General features: G+C 43.0%; 1 protein-coding gene across 1 annotated transcript in view; it reads right to left on the bottom strand.

Moving 5' to 3' along the window:
• Nucleotides 1-22,152, bottom strand: part of NKAIN3 (sodium/potassium transporting ATPase interacting 3) — a 412,976-nt gene that overhangs the window by 220,222 nt on the left and 170,602 nt on the right. The window contains exon 2 of the mRNA XM_068396231.1: nt 1,772-1,909. Within this exon, the coding sequence (XP_068252332.1) occupies nt 1,772-1,909 (138 nt within the window). The remainder of the gene's footprint in view (nt 1-1,771; nt 1,910-22,152) is intronic.

The following is a 22,152-nucleotide window of genomic DNA, read 5'->3' as shown; positions in this document are numbered from 1 at the left end:
ACCAATCTAGCAAAAAACTCTCTACTTTTTGCTAGCTTTGTTTTCTGACAGCTTAGGAGTGGAACTGGCTTACTGAAGGGTATGGTCAACCACTGCCAGAGTTGGCGGAGAGGGTTTGGAGAAGTATTCAGTCAGGGAGGAGAACAGTGGGAACAGGGAGGCATTCTGCTGGTGTTGAGCTGTGAGGCTGCTTCCAGGCAACTTGTGTGCTTTCACTCTTCAGACTTCAGAATTTGGCTCCAACTATTCCTGCTTCGCTTGGAACCTTATGATAGTAGGGATAGAAGCTGCTCCAAAGTCTTGATCTTCTCAAGTAGTGAGTATTTGCACCTACTATAGCTTGAGGTCTTAAATATATGCTTAAAATTAAAACAGAATGTGAGTTCAGTTAAATCTGAGGATAAAGTATCTTGTTGGGGTGTTTTCTACCTCTACTTTAAAACAACTTCAATATAGTCTGAAATGTTCATTTACATTGGAAAAGATATAGAAAGAGTCAACATCTGTTGTGTTTCATTTGAAAACTAAAGCAGAGCTTCTACCACTGAACAGCAGAGCTGAACCTGAGGGGCAAGAGATTTGGTGGTGTTGCACTTCAGACACCAATTTCCTACATAATTTTACAGATACTTACCCTCAGTTCCTTCCGATGTCTTATGTAAAAAATGGAGAACATGAAGCAGAGAGGTGAGTCATCAATATATGGATGTATACCCACTACTGCCCAGTTCTCCAACCACAGGTAATAGATAAAAGTGCTACTATTTACATCAATCCATTTTTAATTACTTGCAGTCTGCTTGTGAAGCTTAGCTAATGTGAGTATAAAGAACCTTGGGGACACTTTTTGTTCAATTTTTCTTTTAAGACATGACAAAGAATTACAGGATTCCAGGCTTGACTAGAAAAGATGAAGCTTTTAAGTATTTGTTTAATGAGTTTTCCCCAGTAGACATTTATTACATTCTTTTGTGAGGGGAAAAAAATAACTTCAGCCTCTTGAAATCCATTACTGACGACACAGCTGAAATGTTCCAGATACAGCCACTGCCAGGTAAAGACATAATATTCATCCTTTCAGGAGAGACTGTGGGGGAGGAAAAGGGATATTTTTTCTTGGCAGTTTCCTTCACAGCTTTGAAAGTTTTTTTTATTCCTGGCTATGTGGAGAACATGGGAAAAAATCTGTGAAGCTTCAAGTTACAAGCATCAGAGACAATTTACAACAATTTAGGGTCAAGGCTGTAAATACAGGTCTTGGCAAAGTTAGAAGTAAGTGAGAAGGAGATTTCTTTAGAACCCATGGGTCACAGGACCAAAGGAATTTCTACAAGCCTTGCTTCTCCCTGATGAAGAGGAAGATGTAGCTAAATATAACCTGACCATTACAAATATTTTTTTAATGGCCATTGATTCTCCTTGTCTATTGCAAAGAGAACAACAATTTGTATTTCTTTTCTTCATTTTTGCGTAGTCTAATTGTAGGTGTTCCCATGACCCATCAAGGTATTTCATTCCTTAAAGAATCTTACTAAGAACTTGTATCACAGTCATACTTTCAGTAGCACTTCCTGTAGGTTGAGTATTCTTGATAGCTTCCAAACGCTCAGAAATGCAACTCAGTAGTCCTAAATTCGCAAAAAAAATGGAGACTTCTAAAGTTTCTACAGAAAAAACCATCTGGTGTTTTGAACCCAAGAAAATTCTGATTTGTAATGTGACAGATTTTAAAACAAATTGCAAAAAATAATAGATAATAAATAAGACTTACCACGACTATATATCGAGGCCTAAACTGGATGGTTCCAAATAAACCCAAAATGACAACTATTATTTGTAGGAAATTGCCAAGGATAGGAGCCCATTGGAAACCAAGGAAGTCAAAGATCTGTCTCTCTAATGCTGCCAGCTGTAAGAAAACACATAAACAGAACATCCACTTTTTAATTATGGGTGAGACAGAACACTTGACATTTTGTTATTTGCACCAGGCTTCACCAGGCAGAAGTACGGCAAAAATTCTGAAACTACAATTCCTGCCTGTAGCCTTTGTCAGTGTTTCAGTACACTGGCATCTGAAGATAGCTCCTAGTCAGCATACAGTTCTCCTAATGAAAAAATACTTGGAAAAACTTCAAGAAAATACATGTAAAACCCTCATATAATATAAAGCTACCTCTACAAATCAAACACAGACAAGCTTTATTCTGTTCTTGAATGGTGGAAACTCTAAGGCTTGACAATATTTATTTAAATACAAAATTTATCTTAAGCAGAGGCTCACCTAGATTGAGCAAAGCCATACGAACCTTACTAGTGTTACTGAAGTATCATCATACTCCCTCCCTTCCCCATGTCTTTGTTTTCTTAAATTTAGTCTCAATGAGACTTGACTGCAAGTTCCTCAATCTGTTCCTAAAGGCCAAAAAGGGCAGAGCAGGCTCAGAGGAGTCCCAGATGTGGCTATTGGGTACATTCCCGGGAGTTCCCTAATGCAGGAATTCAGGAAGACTGCTGGGACCTCCTTGTTACCTGAGGCACAGAAGTGGGCTCATGGGCTGAAAGGCTGTAGAAAATGTTGAAAGACCTTGGAGTAAGCTGCTTCAAAACCATCACCCAAATGAGCTATCTGCACTCTGCTAAAAGCTGCTACGTTACTTTGGGCAAGGACAAATCAGAAAGACATGGTGGCAGCCTAATGGCTCTTTTCCCACTGGACTTATGGCATTTTGTGTGGGGATTTATTTGAGTATGGAAATAGAGGAAGCTAAGAAACATCAACCATCATCTCTGCATCAGTATGTGGTTCTTAGGTAATTCTGCATTTCTGAACGTTAAGCAAAAAAGAAAAAAGCCAGATTAATATTCTTCCGCAAACACATTTGCTACTCATTTTTTACAATCCAGTCTATTGTTCTAAAGATTCTAAAATCAACTTTCTCAGCAGCACACTTGTTGAAGTTTAAACTTAGTTCAATATTTCTCCAGCTGTAGCAAAACATTTTTGAGCAGCTAAACAGACTCTTACTGAGGAACAACTAAGTTTCTGTGCTTGCCAGAATTTATTACACATCTACTTGATTTTGCTACATTGTTACAAACCCTAAAATTTACTGAAATATGCACTTAAAATATTTATAACTGAGACAGATGGAGTAAGCATGGCCCTATGAATACCAAGCAAAGTATTATCATATGTGGGTATTTCACATAAAACATTTCATTTTACACATATGGCCAGATTCATTCCTCACCTACGAGACGGGGCTAGGTGTCACCGAGAGCAGAATCCGTCTTTTCTGTACAAAAATCATCCCTTATACCAGTCATGAAAACCACATTCTCTACACTGAGGTTAATAAATATGATAAATATAAACAAGTAAATGAACAAAGGTTGAATCATCAGCTTGGTGCAGCTTGTCTGCAATCAGTTACGTTGACTTTTATCAGCTAAACACCCGGCACAGTATACATAAATAAAAAATTATCACACATCAGACAATATTAAAATGATACTATCCTCTTGGAAATATAAGATGTTCCTATCTTAACAGAAATTATCTTATTCTTTTCATGCTGTAGGTAAGGGAGAATCTTAGGGGGAACACCACTCCCATGTCAGTGAAGTTGTTGGCTCATGTGGCATTAGCTATCTACCTTACTTTTGTCACACTCTGCCCTCTCTTCCATTAACTCATTGCCCATCTGTATCAATAATTAGTTTTCTTCCCTATATATGTGAAAGAACTACAGAAGTCAATGACCAAATCCAGAAAATGACATATTTACATGGACCTCAGGTGGAATTTCAGTGCCTAATGGTGTGGTTGTCACCTTCCTGGAAGTATGTGGGCATCCTAACTGGTACACACCAACAGTGACCCCGATGTCATTCTCATAATGTCTTCACCTTCTACTAGACTCAGGAGCATCACAATAATGGCCTAGTTGGGACTTCACCAGGGACACCTCAGAATCACTTGCTTTTTCAACCACTCTCTAATGAACTCCCTCAGGCAATTCAGGTGACCTCACATTTGGGAATACCCCTGGCTGTAGCTTCCCTAAACCACAGGGCACATCACACAGTACAGTACAAGGGTGCCCCAAATCCCATGTGTGAAATGGTAGAGAGTTTCAAAAACTCTTTGGCACAGGCAGAACTCACAGTTTATGATATTAGCAACAACGTACCAAAACTCCCATGCTGTATCACATAGGAAGATATTTATGACATCCACAACCAGAGACACAGCCTGTTTCATTCCCACCACTACAAGTGGAGATCTTCCAGGGTCAGCAAGGCACCCAAATAATTCACAGACCACCATTTTTCAGAGACAATGTGTCTTCTTCCTGGAGCCCTGACATTACCAAGTGAGCAGAGGATGGAGTTGCCAAATCAGACTAGAATTTGCTTATCAGCCACCTCTGCCCTGACATTCATTGAAACTTTCATGTAGCCTATGTCTTCATAGGCACTGAAGGTAGCTGGCTTAGGATTGCCTCTGGTAAAGTGTCCTTGGCTCTGAAAGAGGGCAGCTGTGTGCAAACTACATACCTACCTACTCAAAATGGTCCCTGGGCAGGGGTGAAATGTCTGGGAAGACTGCTGGTCGCAATGAGCCCAGTTAACATGACACAGGACTCTAACAGCTTGCTAGCACCCACAACGGCGTACCACTGCCTGGCTTCTTCCCCAGACACGTGTGAATCTGCTGGTTTAGAGAGCATAGGGCTTGGCCAGAGTGGATATTGAGGAAATGCATTCACACAGATGGTTCACTGCAAGAGACGGCTGCCCTACTCTCTTACACATTTTACATAGTGTTGAAACACCTAGAGCTGTCTGAAAGACAAAAGCCTGCAGCACATATGTGAATACTGCAGCATAGATATGAATGTAGCTGTTTTTAGTATGTGTCCCATCTTAAACTGATCCTTAGGATCAACGTTTCAGAGCCATGTAGATCAGCACGTTAAATGCCTGAAAGACAGTACTATGATGCCAATGAACACAGCCACTGCACTTTGCCAACAGACCCATGTTAACAGGCTTGGTACTCAGCTCATGTCTAAACTGGATCAGATAAAAAGTTTACCTTCATGTGTATCTCCTTGCTATCTGCCAAGCAAGGTCAGAGCATGTCTAGCAGGACCGGGATCCCACAAAATAGAACAGTGGCCACAAGTATCTTCCCAAAGATTGCTGTACAAATGTGTATATGCACTGTAAGTAGTCACTCACATATAAAAAATAATTAGTCTTTTTATGGGCTACTGTGGTAAAGGCACCCACCACAAACATAGAGATATAAGGTTCAATTTCCTCTCCTGGTGCCTACTGAGGTATCCATTCCTCTCCTCCCTCCTCCTGTCCATTAGGATACCAAAGGGTGGAATGTCTCCTTGAAGCTGTGTCACCAGCCAAAAATTAAAAATTTGTATTTAGTGAGTCAAAAAGAGATCACAAGGAGAAACATGAGTCTATAGCCTACCGCTTATGGCACTTATCTGGGATTGGGACAGTTGCTTGTATTTCTTGCCTGCAGGGCTCACTCTTTATTTTTATATACAGTGACAGCATGTAAAATACTGAAGCAGTCCTGGGAGCAGGATGCCAAGCATATAGCACCATTCCTTCCCCACTAACAACAAGTGCCTTCACCATCGGGCTATGCAGTGAGACTTTCCTGTGCAGCTAAGTCTCATTTATTTTGCTCTTGTCACCAACACAGAGTAATTTGTCTCATCGCTAAAGCCCACAGAATACATTAGTGGGGGAAAAAAACCTGAAGAAAAGAAAGAGGTAGAAGGCATGTCTATCCTACTCACATTGCTACTCTCTTCTAAATTATAAAACCTTCTCACAGACAGCGCAGATAGAAGTTAAAAAACTAATAAATCATTATAATGGAAAAGGAAACACATAAAGTTCTGTTTTCTTTATACCATGAGCAATATGCACTCAATACATACAGCATATAAGTGCTGCTGTTCCTATGTCCAGTATTTCACCCAATAGAGTCCCCAGGCAGAGGTGAAGACCACAGACTTTTTAGCTCTATGCAAATGAATAAAAGCAGCCCTGTCCTGGTTTGGCCCAAACCAGGCCATTTAGTCTTAGAGAAACCAAGGTCACTGCTAAATTCCTCACTGCTTACGAGTGAAGAGCCAAAGGGGGGTCACAGCTGCAGGGAGGAGCAGACAGGGCAGGTGACCCAAGATTGACCAACAAGGTATTCCATCCCACACACGTCATTCTCACTTTCCTATTTATCACTAACCCACTGCCTCCTGGAGGTGGGGCCCAGGAGGGAGGGGCTCTCCTGTCTCCCACTGATTGGTACCAGCTTTGCCAGTTTCCAGTTAAAAGCCTGCAGGTGTGATGGCAGTGGGAGCTACTGCATTTTCCCCTCTGCCTGTGCTGGGGGGGAGCTACTGCATTTTCCCCTCTGCTTGTGCTGGGAGGAGCAACTCTGTCTGAGGAGGATTTCCAAGCTCTCAGTCTTGGTTTTGTATATATTTGTATATATTTGATTATTCCAATATTATTATTACACTCTTTTTCATTATTATAGTTTATTAAAAACTGTTTTAAACTTTCCACCCGTAAGTCTCTCTCCCTTTTCCCTTTCCCTTTCCCTTAGCGGGGTGGGGGGAGAGGGTTAACAGAGAGCATCTGCCACCTGGTTAATAGCTGGCCCAGCTTTAAACTGTGACAAGCCCCTAACCCAGTCTGTGATTCAGGTAATTCATTGCACAGAAATCATCAGAATAAAGGGAGGGAAACCGGTAGCTGTGCATAATTAAAGGTGTTTTTACACAGAAATGAAGAGCCAATACTATCTGTGTTTGCACAGGTACGAAATCTCAGTAGCCACCAAGCGGCCACCAGACTAACCTATGCCATGTGGTGCAGCTGGAAACGAGCAGACACTGTGACAAAGATAGTTTCACTTGGAGTTATGTGCATGTGAGCGCTTTGGAATGTTTCACCAAAAACATTCTGATGATAAAGAGGCTGTTTTTCTCCTATTGCTAGAAGACAGATACCAGCTTAGTAGGGCAAAGGAGCTCGAGGCTGGAGAAACTGGATATGCTTGATGCAACTGAGGTCCTCTGGGGATTTACTGTCATATGACTTTCCTAACAGGCACATGTTGGGAGAGGCTGGCACCTCCACTACTCATGATAACTAAGACAACAAAGTTTGGGAGTGTCCATTATAAATTGTTGTTTGATACTGTTACGTAATGATTAACATAAAAGCGGAATGAAAACCCAAACCTTGCAAATAAAAGAGATGGGCTTCAGTTCTGGCAAATTAAAGACTAGGGGTCTGTTTTTAGTGAAACCTATGTCCAGTTGTGTGAAAAATTTTCATGAGAACTTATAAAAATCTATCAAAGTTGATCGAAAACAACATTTTCTTATCATAACACTTGGAAAAGGAGACATAATATTTCTTATTACTGCTGCCAAGGGAGCGCTTTGTTATTTAGTCATCACCCACACAGACAATTTGTAATGTAAAGTGCACAACTTGGGACACTAGGACTAGCAGTAAAATGCTCTAAAGGGACTGTATCAGATCACTTAATGAAGATGTGCCACACTTGTTCTTCTAGCTCTTTGTTTCACTAAGTCTATCAAACATTCCCCATGCCTCTCTTTCTGCAGAGTGGAAGAAGGTAGTAAACTGCAAGACTGGGCTGCATTAACGTCACACAGGCTGAACTTTCTCTTCTGGCCATGCCCAAGCTCTTTTGTGTTAGGAGCAGTACAAAGTTCAGGGGAGCTAATCTGTTTGAATTTTGAGCTTCTCCACCTAGGTGGATCAACCAGATATGCAGCACATTTGGAACATCTGGAACAGATGAAATACAGCAGCTGTAGCCTCAATGCCCCAGATGCTGCTTATATGAAGTCGCAACAAAATAAAGGGTGAGGCAGGAATCTGCAAAGCTGCATAGGATCTACATAAAGAAATTACCAAGACGTTCCTAGTCAATAGAGAGATCAAAAAATATTTTTGAGAGCAGGCTCCAACAAATACCTGCTATGGAGTAAACCCCTCCTCTAAATGCTCAGGTCCTATTATACTTCAAAATACATACCAGAAGCTGTCCAAGTGATGAGCCACCACAGCAGAGTTAAGAAGCCAACTTTTCAAAATGAGTGTAAAAACTCAATTTCCTCTTCTGTCAGAAACCTCATGGATAACAGTCAGGTTTATATTTTCATGGAAAAGCTTTTTTAAACGACATGTTAGTTTGATATGACTAAATAGGTCTACATCCATAACAGAAAGAGTCACTGGATCAAGAAAAAGAGGTTTCATATGTAACAGATCATTTAAGATAAGAAAAGACTTAAAAATGGCTTGATAGAGATATAAATATAAAAATATAAAATGGCTTAAAATAAAATGTTAATGATATATAGGAATATCTGCAAATCTGAGTTTACAAAATCGGGAAAGTATAATCTACTTTGCACTTGACATTAAAAAGCTGCTTCAATTTGTCATGTAAGACAATCCCTAGAAATTAAAATAACCAGTAAAGTATCCATTCTATACCTAACAAACTTGTGTTCAAAAAATCTAACAGCATCATAAAATTAAATACTTAATAACTGCAGAGCTGTAAAACTACATAGTTTTGAAATCTTTTTTTGAAATAAAAAGAGTTATAAAAGAGGTTCCCGGCAACAAATCAGGAGAGGAGGGGGCGTAGCCGGAGGCACCGCGGACGATTTAAGTGATTTAAACGCTCCACGCCCTGTAACAGGGTGATAAAAGTCTCCTGGAGGGCAGGGACTAGTCCCTGGCCAGAAGGGAGAGGGAGACTCAGCAGTGCCTGTGTGAGTCAGCAGTGACTGGGTGTGTCCCAGGGCAGGAGAGGCTCGTCCAGGGCAGGAGAGGCTGCAGTCGTTTGCAGCTCGTTGGGGAGGGAGCTGACTCCCTCCCAGTGCACAAGGCGAGGAAGGTGCCGAGGAGCTGTGAACCAGGGGTGGCACCAACAGGTATTTCCCAGTTCAGTGAAAGAACAATGGTATCTACCCGGTGGAAGAAGACCAAAATGGATGTGGGAACCCAGACAGAGCTCCCACGGAAGGAGGCGATGGTGCAGGTTGCAGGCTGCAGGGAATGCTACACCATCTCTGTGGTGTTAGGGGGCTGTGTGCGCTGTGAGCAGGTAGATGATCTGCTCGGCCGAGCGGCACAGCTGCAAAGCCAGGTTGAAAGGCTTCAAGCCGAAGTAGAAAGGCTTAGGAGCATTCGGGAGGCTGAAATGGAGGTAGACTGGTGGAGCTAGGCTCTGCCCTCCCTGCAACAAAAATGGGAGCACCTGCCGGAGAGCTCCCAGGATCGAGGGACCCCTGTACTCTGCCCCTCTCAGGTGGAAAACGATAACCTAGAGGAGAGGAGTGAGTGGAGGCAAGTCTATGGCCGTGGCAAAAGGCAAGTGCCCTCCTTGCCTACCTTGCCTCCACAGGTGCCTCTGAGCAATAGATATGAAGCCCTAGTGGAATACAGCCGGTCCAACAGGGATGTGGTGGAGAGGCAACCTATATCAGAGGTCCCACCACAGTCAGAAAAACCTGACGGGCGTATAGCTACCTCCTCCACAAGGAAGAAGAGAAGAGTTTTAGTGGTTGGAGACTCCTTCCTAAAGGGATCTGAGGGCCCAATATGCAGAGCTGACCCCCATCACAGGGAGCTCTGCAGCCTGCCTGGAGCCCGAATCAGGGATATCACCAGGAAACTCCCCAACCTGGTGAAGGCCACAGACTACTACCCCCTGCTGATCTTCCAGACAGGTGGGGAAGAAGCTGCATCCTGTAGTCTGAAGGGGATGAAGAAAGACTACAAGGCCCTAGGACGGTTGGTGAAAGAGTCTGGGGCACAAGTTGTTTTCTCCTCCCTCGTTCCATTTTCAGGTGATGACGTGGGATGGAATAGTAGGATTCTCTCTATTAACGCCTGGCTACGAGACTGGTGCTACAGGCAGGGCTTTGGCTTCTTTGATAATGGCTGGTTTTATAAGACAACAGGCGTGACAGTGATACATGGGAAAGGTTAATGTCGTAGGGGCAAAAGGGTTCTGGGACAGGAATTAGCAGGGCTCATTCAGAGAGCTTTAAACTAGATTCGAAGGGGGAGGGGGTAGTAGCTGGACTTGCACCACTGGGGCAACGCTCTAGTGTTGAGGTAGACCAGGAGGCCTCCCATCCCCCTGGGGTGAAATCGGTGTGCCCAGCTCGCTCCCTGAAATGCCTGTACACCAATGCACGCAGCATGGGGAATAAACAGGAGGAGTTAGAAATCCGTGTTCGGTCAGGGGGCTATGATCTAGTGGCAATTACAGAGACTTGGTGGGATGCCTCGCATGACTGGAATGTGGTCATGGATGGCTATGTCCTGTTCAGGAAAGACAGGCCACTAAGGAGAGGTGGTGGAGTTGCTCTTTATGTGAGTGAGCAGCTAAAATGTATTGAGTTCTGTCCAGGGGCGGATCAGGAGCGAGTTGAGAGTTTGTGGGTGCGAATTAAGGGGCAGGCTGGCATGGGTGCTACTGTTGTGGGTGTCTATTACAGGCCACCGGATCAGGATGAGGAGGGTGATGAGGCCTTCTACAGGCAGCTGAGAGCAGTCTCGCAATTACAGGGCCTGGTTGTTGTGGGGGATTTCAACTACCCTGATATTTGCTGGGAGGCCTACTCAGCCAGCCATCCTCAGTCCAGGAGGTTCCTCCAGTGCGTTCATGATAACTTTCTGATGCAAATGGTGGATGAGCCAACTAGGAGAGGAGCGTTGCTGGATCTTGTTCTCGCTAACAAGGAGGGTCTGGTTGAAGAGGTGAAGGTTGAGGGCAGCCTTGGTTGTAGCGACCATGAGATGGTAGAGTTCAGGATCTCATGTGGCAGGAACAGAATAGCTAGCAGAATCACAACCCTGAACTTCAGGAGGGCCAACTTTGGCCTTTTCAAGCAATTGCTAGGGGAAATCCCATGGGACAGGGTACTAGAAGGTAAGGGGGGCCCAAGATAGTTGGTTAGCATTCAAGGACTGCTTCTTCCGAGCTCAAGATCAGAGCATCCCAACAGGTAGGAAGTCAAGGAAGGGTACCAGGAGACCTGCATGGTTGAACAGGGAACTGCTGGGCAAACTCAAGTGGAAGAAGAGGGTGTACAGATCGTGGAAGGAGGGGCTGGCCACTTGGGAGGAATAGAAGTCTGTTGTCAGAGGATGTAGGGAGGCAACTAGGAAAGCTAAGGCCTCCTTGGAATTAAACCTTGCAAGAGAGGTCAAGGACAACAGAAAGGGCTTCTTCAAATACATTGCAGGTAAAGCCAACACTAGAGGCAATGTAGGCCCACTGATGAATGAGGTGGGGGTCCTGGAGACAGAGGATAAAAAGAAGGCGGAGTTACTGAATGCCTTCTTTGCCTCTGTCTATACTGTTGGAGGCTGTCTTGAGGAGCCCCGGACCCCTGCGGCCTCAGAAGTCATCAGGATAGAGGAGGAATCTGTCTTGGTTGATGAGGGCTGGGTCAGGGACCAATTAAGCAACCTGGACGTCCATAAATCCATGGGCCCTGATGGGATGCACCCGCGGGTGCTGAGGGAGCTGGCGGAAGTCATTGCTAGGCCACTCTCCATCATCTTTGCTAAGTCGTGGGCAACGGGAGAGGTGCCTGAGGACTGGAGGAAAGCGAATGTCACTCCAGTCTTCAAAAAGGGCAAGAAGGAGGACACGGGTAACTATAGACCGGTCAGCCTCACCTCCATCCCCGGAAAGGTGATGGAACAACTTGTCCTTGGTGCTGTCTCTAGGCACATCAAGGATACGGGGATCATTAGGGGTACTCAGCATGGCTTCACCAAGGGGAAGTCTTGCTCAACCAACTTGACAGCCTTTTATGAGGATGTTACCCGGTGGATAGATGATGGTAAAGCTGTGGATGTGGTCTATCTTGATTTCAGTAAAGCGTTTGACACGGTCTCCCACAGCATCCTCGCAGCTAAACTGGGGAAGTGTGGTCTGGATGATCGGGTAGTGAGGTGGATTGTGAACTGGCTGAAGGAAAGAAGCCAGAGAGTGGTGGTCAATGGGACAGAGTCCAGTTGGAGGCCTGTGTCTAGCGGAGTCCCGCAAGGGTCGGTACTGGGACCAGTTCTATTCAATATATTCATTAATGACTTGGATGAGGGATTAGAGTGCACTGTTAGCAAGTTCGCTGATGACACAAAACTGGGAGGAGTGGCTGACACAACGGAAGGCTGCGCAGCCATTCAGAGAGACCTGGACAGGCTGGAGAGTTGGGCGGGAAGAAATTTAATGAAATATAACAAGGGCAAGTGTAGAGTCCTGCATCTGGGCAAGAACAACCCCATGTACCAGTACAAGTTGGCGGCAGAGCTGTTGGAGACCAGCGTAGGGGAAAGGGACCTGGGGGTCCTAGTGGACAACAGGATGACCATGAGCCAGCAGTGTGCCCTTGTGGCCAAGAAGGCCAATGGCATCCTGGGGTGTATTAGAAGGGGTGTGGTTAGTAGGTCAAGAGAGGTTCTCCTCCCCCTCTACTCTGCCCTGGTGAGGCCGCATCTGGAGTATTGTGTCCAGTTCTGGGCCCCTCAGTTCAAGAAGGACAGGGAACTGCTAGAGAGAGTCCAGCGCAGAGCCACGAAGATGATTAAGGGAGTGGAACATCTCCCTTATGAGGAGAGGCTGAGGGAGCTGGGTCTCTTTAGCTTGGAGAAGAGGAGACTGAGGGGTGACCTCATTAATGTTTATAAATATGTAAAGGGCAAGTGTCAAGAGGATGGAGCCAGGCTCTTCTCAGTGACATCCTTTGACAGGACAAGGGGCAATGGGTGCAAGCTGGAACACAGGAGGTTCCACTTAAATATGAGGAAAAACTTCTTTACGGTGAGGGTGACCGAACACTGGAACAGGCTGCCCAGAGAGGTTGTGGAGTCTCCTTCTCTGGAGACATTCAAAACCCGCCTGGACGCGTTCCTGTGCGATATGGTCTAGGCAATACTGCCCCAGCAGGGGGATTGGACTAGATGATCTTTTGAGGTCCCTTCCAATCCCTAACATTCTGTGATTCTGTGATAAAAACTAGGAAAAAAAAGACACGAATTATTATTACTTCCCGAATGGACACTGTATCCCCAGTTTTCAAAAATGTAAATAGTATACAAAAAATGGTAAATCCAAAAATTACAGGCCAGAGCATTCATATTCTAAGTTCAAGTCAGGAATTATCTGAAACATTTGAATTATGCATGTAAGACTCAGAGTTGGCTGATGCTGCTAATAATTATCACAGGAGAAGTGCGAGGGCACAGCTCATCATCCATACTAACTACTTCTCCTAAGGATAAAGACGTTTCCTCCAAAACTCTCTGCTTCATCTTATGGTCATAAATTTAACCTGTGGCTTCAGAAAGAGCTTCCCAGACATGAGGAATCTCTGAGGACTGTTGCTCCTTTTACCATTACCACTAGTTTTCAACATACCACACTGAATTACAGATAGTTCAGTCCAGTTTGGTTGATGCAACTGTTAAAAATGGAACTGGTTCCCAAGCCTTCTCCAGGAAACTCCGCCTGGAGCTTCAAGTGCCCTCAGTTCTGAAGCCCCAGGACACCTTTGCTGAGCTCAGCAGTGCACTCACCTTTCCCTCCCACCCCATCACAGAATCACAGAATCAATCAGGTTGTAAGAGACCTCTGGGATCATCGAGTCCAACCGTTGCCCCTACACCACCATGTCAACTAGACCATGGCACTAAGTGCCATGTCCAGTCTTTTCTTAAACACATCCAGAGATGGTGACTCCACCACCTCCCTGGGCAGCCCATTCCAATGTCTAATAAACCTTTCTGTAAAGAAATTCTTTCTAATGTCCAACCTGAACCTCCCCTGGCGAAGCTTGAGGCTGTGTCCTCTTGTCCTATCGCTAGTTGCCCGGGAGAAGAGGCCAACTCCCACTTCACTACAACCTCCCTTCAGGTAGTTGTAGACTGCAATAAGGTCACCTCTGAGCCTCCTCTTCTCCAGGCTAAAAAACCCCAGCTCCCTCAGCCGTTCCTCGTAGGTCAGACCCTCCAGACCCTTCACCAGCTTGGTCGCCCTCCTCTGGACTCGCTCCAACACCTCAACATCTTTCTTGAAGTGCGGGGCCCAGAACTGAACACAGTATTCAAGGTGTGGCCTCACCAGTGCCGAGTACAGAGGGACGATCACTTCCCTAGACCGGTTGGCTACACTATTCCTAATAGAGGCCAGGATGCCATTGGCCTTCTTGGCCACCTGGGCACACTGCTGGCTCATGTTTAGCCGGCTGTCGATCAGCACCCCCAGGTCTCTTTCCACCGGGCTGCTTTCTAACCACTCTTCCCCCAGCCTGTAGCGCTGCATGGGGTTGTTGTGGCCCAAGTGTAAGACCCGGCACTTGTTCTTGTTGAACCTCATGCCGTTGGTCTCGGCCCATCTATCTAACCTGTCCAAATCCCTCTGTAGGGCGTTCCTACCCTCCAGCAGATCGACACTCCCACCCAGCTTGGTGTCATCTGCAAATTTACTGAGGGTGCACTCAATCCCTACATCTAGATCATCTATAAAGATATTGAACAGCACCGGCCCCAGAACTGAGCCCTTCCATCCCACCCCACCCCACGCTTCCATCCCATCCCATCCCATCCCATCCCATCCTCTCTCCCTCCTTCCTTCTTTCTTTGCTTACTTCCTTCCTTCTTTTTTTTGCCCAGATCTCTGCACACCCCCGAAAAGCTACACACCAGCACAAGGAAGAGGGCAATGCTGAGCCAGGAGAGGAGCAGGGAGAGCTGCTTACACCACCTTGTAGCCTGGGTACTTGGCTGGAATAGAGAAGACCTTGGAGCAAGGTCATTTTTAGCACTAGCCACATTTGACTTAAACCCTGTCTTCACATTCCAGCATTCTTAAGCATGTATTTCCTTTTTCTTGACAGATGTTCCACTGAGAAAACATTTTTGTAAAACCTTGGGGCAAATGCATAATGTTCACAACATACTTTTACATTATTTTGGAGAATGTGCACGTTCTAATTTAAGGGAAAACGACATCAAAAAGCTACAAAACTAGTCTGGATAAAACTCCAGCACTGCAGAGTAAAAGATTGACTTACCAATTGTTAAATTCCAGAATTTCTAACCGAAAACTAACAGGTGAAGTAAGAAGAAGGTTAAAAAAAAAATTAGTTGCATCAAAGACTGACCAGTAAAGCATAAAACACTTTTTATACAAATTTTATACTGTTGTAATTTCAGAATTTTACTGACAGGCTTGACTTCAGTAAAAAGGAACTTAAGATTTAACATGAGAGAAGTGCCAGGTTTGTAATGGAGGGAATAAAATTTAAGTCTGAAGTGGAAGGGTGGTGTCAGATGATTGCTCTTTGCTGAAAAAATCTATTTAGGAAGTTACTGTCCCTCAGCTAAAGGTTACAGCCTCCTTACCTGTGACTTACCACCTTTCAATAGAGACTTCATAACCAAAGAAGAGTGTAGTCTGTGTCACAATGAAATGTTAAAATTTGACTGAAATCACTTCTTTTTACCTTCAGTGACAGTTAAAGCAATTATCTGACCACAGAGGAGATTCCCATTAGATTTTTAATGATCTGAATTCACTTGTCTAGATGAAACACTAGCTTTTGGGTCACTTTAAGACACTAATCCCTTATAGCAGCTCACTAAACAAATTTGTAAGATTATGTGGCATGGAGGGTATTGAATTTCAAGGAAGGTTCTGAGTAAATCACTAATGTTTATAGTATGTTCAGTTTCATGGAGCAAAAGAGAAACTGCCAGCTTTCTGACAAGTAATTGTCAAAGAAGAAAAAAAACCCTGATGATCTACTATCAGAAGTGCCTTTGCAGTGTTGGTCAGATAAGTAATTGGCTGTCACTTGGCTAGCTGTAAAACTGGACAAAATATAATGCAAAAGAAATATATATGCTGAAAGAGCTCAATGAAACAGTAGTAGCCAACGTTAGTGAAGGTCAAAGCATAGAAACAAAGCAAAGAAAGGCAGGTACGAAAAAAAAATTTCCTTCTTTTTAAGAGAGTCTGTGTTGCCTCTCAACACTGAATGTTACTCTTATTCAACTGTTCAACTCATATGGAAAATATTCAGAACTGGGTAATGGTCTTTCCACCATTCTTGTAAGCGCTTTAGTGAATGAGTTCATTGGAGGATGATGCTACTGATAGCACATAATATTGCAGAAGACATCACATTTTAGCAAAATAATTCAAAGTATTTTTTCTGAGAAAAAAAATGTGTCACTCATCAATACTTTACCAGCAGTTCTTCGATAACTGCTTGTCCTGGTTTGGACTAAACCAACCAATTTTCCCTTCAGTGATTTTTACTTTCAGCTAAGCTGCTTCTAAGTAACTGCACTTTCTGAAACTAACTGCATGTTTTGCAGACAGTGTCTGCTTCTAGGACTGATAACGCTCAAAGTTTATACTTATTGCTGAGGTACCAGTAGGGATGTTATGCAGAAAGGCTCTTGCTGTACTTAGTCTTAGAGAAACCAAGGTCACTGCTAAATTCCTCACTGCTTACGAGTGAAGAGCCGAAGGGAGGTCGCACCTGCAGGGAGGAGCGGACAGGACAGGTGACCCAAAATTGACCAACAAGGTATTCCATCCCATACACGTCATTCTCAGTATAAAGTGGGGGGATCATGAGGGTCTCGCCCTGTTCTGCTATGGCCGGTGTCCGAAGAGGACTCTGTCCATTTTCCTGCTGTCCCCGATCCCAATCCGTGCATCCCTGAATCCAGTTCCCGTCCATCGCTGGGCCCAGCCTCGGCCTTCCCGGAGCCTGCCCTGCAGTGACGGGGGGTGACGTGACCGACATCGGGGGAGCTCGATCTTGGTTTTGTATATATTTGTATATATTTAGCTATTTCCATTATTATTATTTTACTCTTTTTCATTATTGTAGTTTATTAAAACTGTTTTAACTTTCCAACCCGTGAGTGCCTCTCCCTTTTCTCTTTTCCTTCCCCTTCTTGGGGGAGGAGAGGGTTAATAGAGAGCATCTGCCACCAGTTTAATACACAGCCCAGCTTTAAACTGTGACACTGTTTAAGGAAAAAGACAGGGAAGTAGTGAGCAGTATATGTTCAATTATTTTTGAAAGCCAATACACTGTGCCAATGTCTCAGAACCAGCCACCACCAAATGACTGGCAAAGAAGTTGATCTCATCTGAAAATCTGGTCCATAGTATAAGGAGAGCTAGTAAATGCCATATCTTAAAAATCTATAAATGCAATTATAAGATGCTAAAAGGGTTCTCTTCCTTAGCTCATTTTCTTCAGATCTTAACAAATAGATATATATTTAATATCACTATTTAACATTATCAGACAATCACAAAACAAAGGTAATTCTTAAAGGAAAAATGTTTTCCTAATTATTTGTACTACAAAAGCCTTGCAGCTACACCAGTGATGTGCAAGAAGATTTAGGGTGATGGATTTGATATGAGAGTGTTGCATACTTTCACAAAACTGAGTCCAAGCCTCTAGTTTTTTTCTCAGACAAAACTCCTGCAGAAGTGAAAAGGAGCTGTGACTGCATCAAGGCCGCAGGACCTGGCTCAGAAAGGCAACAGTAAATTATTTAAGAATCTCATCAGCATGCAAGGAGGAGTCTGTTAATATTTATTCTGCAGGGTCTTCTGACTGCAGTGATATAAAAGGTGGCATCAAGCAGTCCCACTTCCCAGAACACTATGGGTGCCAGTGTGATATACCCGAGGCTGACTGCTACATCTGTACCAAACAGACACTATAAAAATGCAGTTACAGGCTATGGGTAGTCAACTACTGTAATATAACCCCGTAGTGCCAATTCGTTACAGCACAGTGATTTAAGATTGAATTTCAACCCTCCAATGAAGCTGTAACTGATCCCAAAACACGAAAGTGAAGCCCCTTGGCTGGTTGACCTATACAATCCTGCAAACAGCTGGAATGAATGTGCTTATAATGGCATTTAAGACTCCCTTGGTTGTTTCATTTAAATGCCAGCACACATACAGCAAAAGACAGTGTAAGAGACGGTTATAGGTTAAAGATCTTCAAAGATTTCTATCTTATTATGAATTATAAAAGTCCATGTCAAAAGATACCAGAGAAAAGGGAAAAGCATATTAAAATTTGTCTTCTTTGTAATTATATCAAGTTACATGTGTGGTGGCTTTAATCTGAAAGAAAGTTTTTTTTTGCCACACCATTATATCCCTTCATATCTTCAAATACTAAATTCTCATAGTTCTAAGGTTGTTCTTTGCATTTATTTGCACATTTGAATGCAATAAATCTATGTACCTTTACAGGCTTCCTCAATTGCTGCTTAAAAAATGGTGGAGTAAAGTGCTTACTGACTAACTAACAATAGTAAGAAATGAACATGTTTACTACTACTTTGAATTCCCAGGGCATAATAGGTAAGGCAAGAAGGTAACTGGTGATGCCAGCACTTGATAACAGTGATGCTGACAGCCCTAGATCCCTTCTAGATTCTGATGATTATGGTATGTAGCCAAAAAAAGAAAAGAGAAAAAGGAGAGAAAAAGAAAAAGCTGGGAACACTTGCTGCAGGATCTGAACCCAACCCATCCCCAGCATGAATAGACAGATTGTGAGCGTGTGAAGGGAGAGAGGCTGAGATGGGTGCCCAGACTGTAAGGCACGAGGTGAATTGAAATCCCTGCAAGGTGAACAGATAAAACAATACTTAGAGCCTCTAGTAGATGAATGGCGTGCTCCTTTTGGCCAAAGAACAACCCTTTACTCTTATGAAATACATCAAGGACTCTTGAATGCCCTATAAACGCCTGGGCTTTGATGTAGGCTCCAAAACAAGACAGACATTAACCCAGATGGAGCTCTCTTTCCATGACTAAGGAAGACGCGTTCAGAGTTCACAAGGAGCTGGACAAGTCGAACAGTTCGTTCAAGGTCTGAGTTTAACCGAGTCAAATTGTTTGATGTGAGCTTTGGCATAAAACATCAAATGGCACAAACTGGCTCATGACAGATCTTGTGAAACATAAAGTTTCCCACAGGATGGTGCATCTTCTGTTAGGGTTTAGTTTGTGGTTCCAAAGAGGCAGTATATTTTAAACCACCAACTCTCTTGAGGCAAAACAAAGTATTAAGCCAAGGCAGCAAAGTAATAAAAATTATGTGCTGCCTGTTACCCCTAATTTGAGCCACAGCACAGAGCCTATTTCCACAGCAGGGAGGAGTTCAGATGTCTGCCTGAATAACTTTTCCTTTCTTTCCTCAGAAAACTTCTCTCTAGTGCCTCTCTCGAGTCCCAGCTATGCAAAAATAGAACAAGAGACTGCCTCTGCTCAGATTCACCAGATGCACAAGGGAAAAACAAGCAGTTTAGCACCAGCTCAGAAGTCTGATGACACTTCTAAATCAATCCCTGCATTGCAGTTCATTCATTTGCTATCAAATGCCAAGTTCAAGCATACTAGAAATAACAACGGATCCTTTGACTTCTTCATTGCATATGGGTTGACGAGAAAACTCTCCGATACTGGATCATTTCATGTTGACACATAAAATAGAGAAATGTCTTTCCCTGTTTACAGTATAGCAACAATATCGCTCCACCTCATGAGTTATTTGGCCAAGAGGAAGGGTTGTGGTGAGGACAGAGGATGCACTTGCTACTTCTGCATGCTGAAAAGGCTGTTGCTTTTTTTTCCTTGATGAGAGGAAAAGACATTTAGTGAGTATCGAACTGACCTGAGTCTCTTCCATAGTCTTCTTTACTGTTGTCTTTTTTTTTCCCCCTTCAGAGATCTGCCTCATCCCCACAAGCTCACCCCTTTGAGGCAAGTCAAGTGAGACTGTTCATGACCTTATAATTGAGCAAGTCAATTTACACTGTTGTTAGGAAGGAAAACTGAAGTAACTGAACCAACTGAACCTAAGGCAGCAACATTTAGAATGGATGTCCAAGCCCATTATTAAAAAATGATAAATACAAAGCTGCTCTATGTTCATTCTTCTGTATGATCAAGAATATCTAATGCTTCCAGAAGTTCTGCCTGCTGTATGCTGAAATCCTGCAAACTCTCAAAACATAATTCAGGATCTGGACTGCCACATACCAGTTTGCACCTCCTAATTTCAGATCCAGGTAACTGGCTGTATGTGAGCCACCAATGGTTCTATGTGGAATGCCCTTTGCACTAATTTTTTTTTTTCTCTTGCAAGGACCATACTTTAATATCAAATATCTGATCATGCAGCCAGGACAAATATACAGCACCCCATGAGCACCCTCTTGCCAGCTGCTATGAACAATAGGTAGGGCAACTGTTTTCTTTTCCTTTTCTAACCTCTTCCACTAAGGGAAAGAAAAGGATAGGACTGAATAGCAGCATGACAAATTATTTTGACCTTGTGTTATCTAAAGTAATTCATCAACAAAGTTTATTGTATGAATAACTTCCAACAGAGGCTATATTTTACAAAGCTTTCTGCGTTGTCTCTCAAAGCTTTTCCTGCTTCTGTGAATAAAAGAACGAGAAAGAGGAGCATGAGTACTAAATTCATTGAAATATGAATTATAGGTTTATTAGAGAACTGAGAAGTGCAAGGTACTGTATTAATGCCCAAATTAGTGTCAGTAGCTGACACGTTAAACCTGTTACTTTGCTACTTTAGAAAGAAAAATGCTAAAGAGTACTTACAGTGAATGTAAAAAGCGGGGTTCAATGCAATCTGTCTGTAAAGGTGTACTCAGTGCACCATTTCAACACATTCATAGGGCAGGGAAGTAAGTTTAATCACATATGAACAGACCCTGACTCCCCTAAATAGGGAGTGGCACGAATACAGCATACAGATAGGTAGTCTAAAAGGGCATTTATGGCTCATTTAAACATATAAGAACATTCTGATTAAAAATAATGGGAAGTCTGAGGTTATTCTCAAACATAGAACATAACTATAGATAGAGGTGGGTGACAAAATATCAATATCCTGCTTTAAATCCTGCTCTTTTACATGTGTTGTAAGATCCGGCCATTCTGTTGTGGAAATAAAACCCCAAATTCCCATTGATTTCTGTGATTTTGTAGCAGCTTCATATTGAACAGAGCATGAAATTCTCAAAGTGTATATATATACATAACTACATGTGTGGTTTACTAGAAAGTTGTCAACAGAAGCATGGAACACTATGTACACTATGCAGAATGAGGTCCTAAACATGACAGTGACCTGCCACAAGGATGGTATCTTGTACTGAGTGCAGGACTCTTCGCAAAGCCACTGACTGATGACTCTTTCTAGAAAATGCTGCAAGATTGATTGTGATAGAGCTACAGGGGACTAAAAGATGTCTTTTGAGTCATCTAAGACAGTTCCCTGATACCAAAAGCAATTCCACTCTATTATTCCTTTTAAGAATTCTTTAGGTTGTTTCTAATCTGGCTTGATCCCGCTACTCTTTCTGGAATGCTATTCCAAAACATCGTCTTCCAAACAGCGATATACCTCACCTGCTTCACCTGGAATTCATCTTTCCTGAACATACGTTGCCAGAATTCTCCTAGATGTGCAGATGAACTCTCATTTGTTCCTTTTCCAGTGGAAAAAACCTGTTTTCATTTGGGATCAAATAAAAACATCTCAGCTTTTTCTTGGCACTAACTGGTAATTCATAGTTTATAAGAGAGAGAGGGGTAAATTATGATCTGAATGAAAAAAAAATCATTTAGAAGTAGGGATGATACCTTTCAGGGCTATTTTGAAGCTCGAAGGTATACATAAAGAAGTGCAAAATTTCTTCATATCCGATATATTTGGAACTCTTTCACAAAATAAGTGTTGAAATTGTTTAATCTTAATATTTCTAGTCTGATTTCAACAGACCTTAATTCATCTCTCAGTGACTTACTTCCATTTGTCTTGTTATTTCTATTTAATCCTCAAACTTCTGCTTTTTCTCCCTTGAATGATCTCTCATTGACAAAGAACACTGACTTAGCAGTTGGCCTGCAGTGTTTCGAAAAAGTTTATCTAGCCTTGT

This window comes from Nyctibius grandis, chromosome 3 (assembly GCF_013368605.1).
Source record: "Nyctibius grandis isolate bNycGra1 chromosome 3, bNycGra1.pri, whole genome shotgun sequence".
Classification (NCBI taxonomy): Eukaryota; Metazoa; Chordata; class Aves; order Nyctibiiformes; family Nyctibiidae; genus Nyctibius; species Nyctibius grandis.
This window is presented reverse-complemented; position numbering and strand designations above follow the sequence as displayed.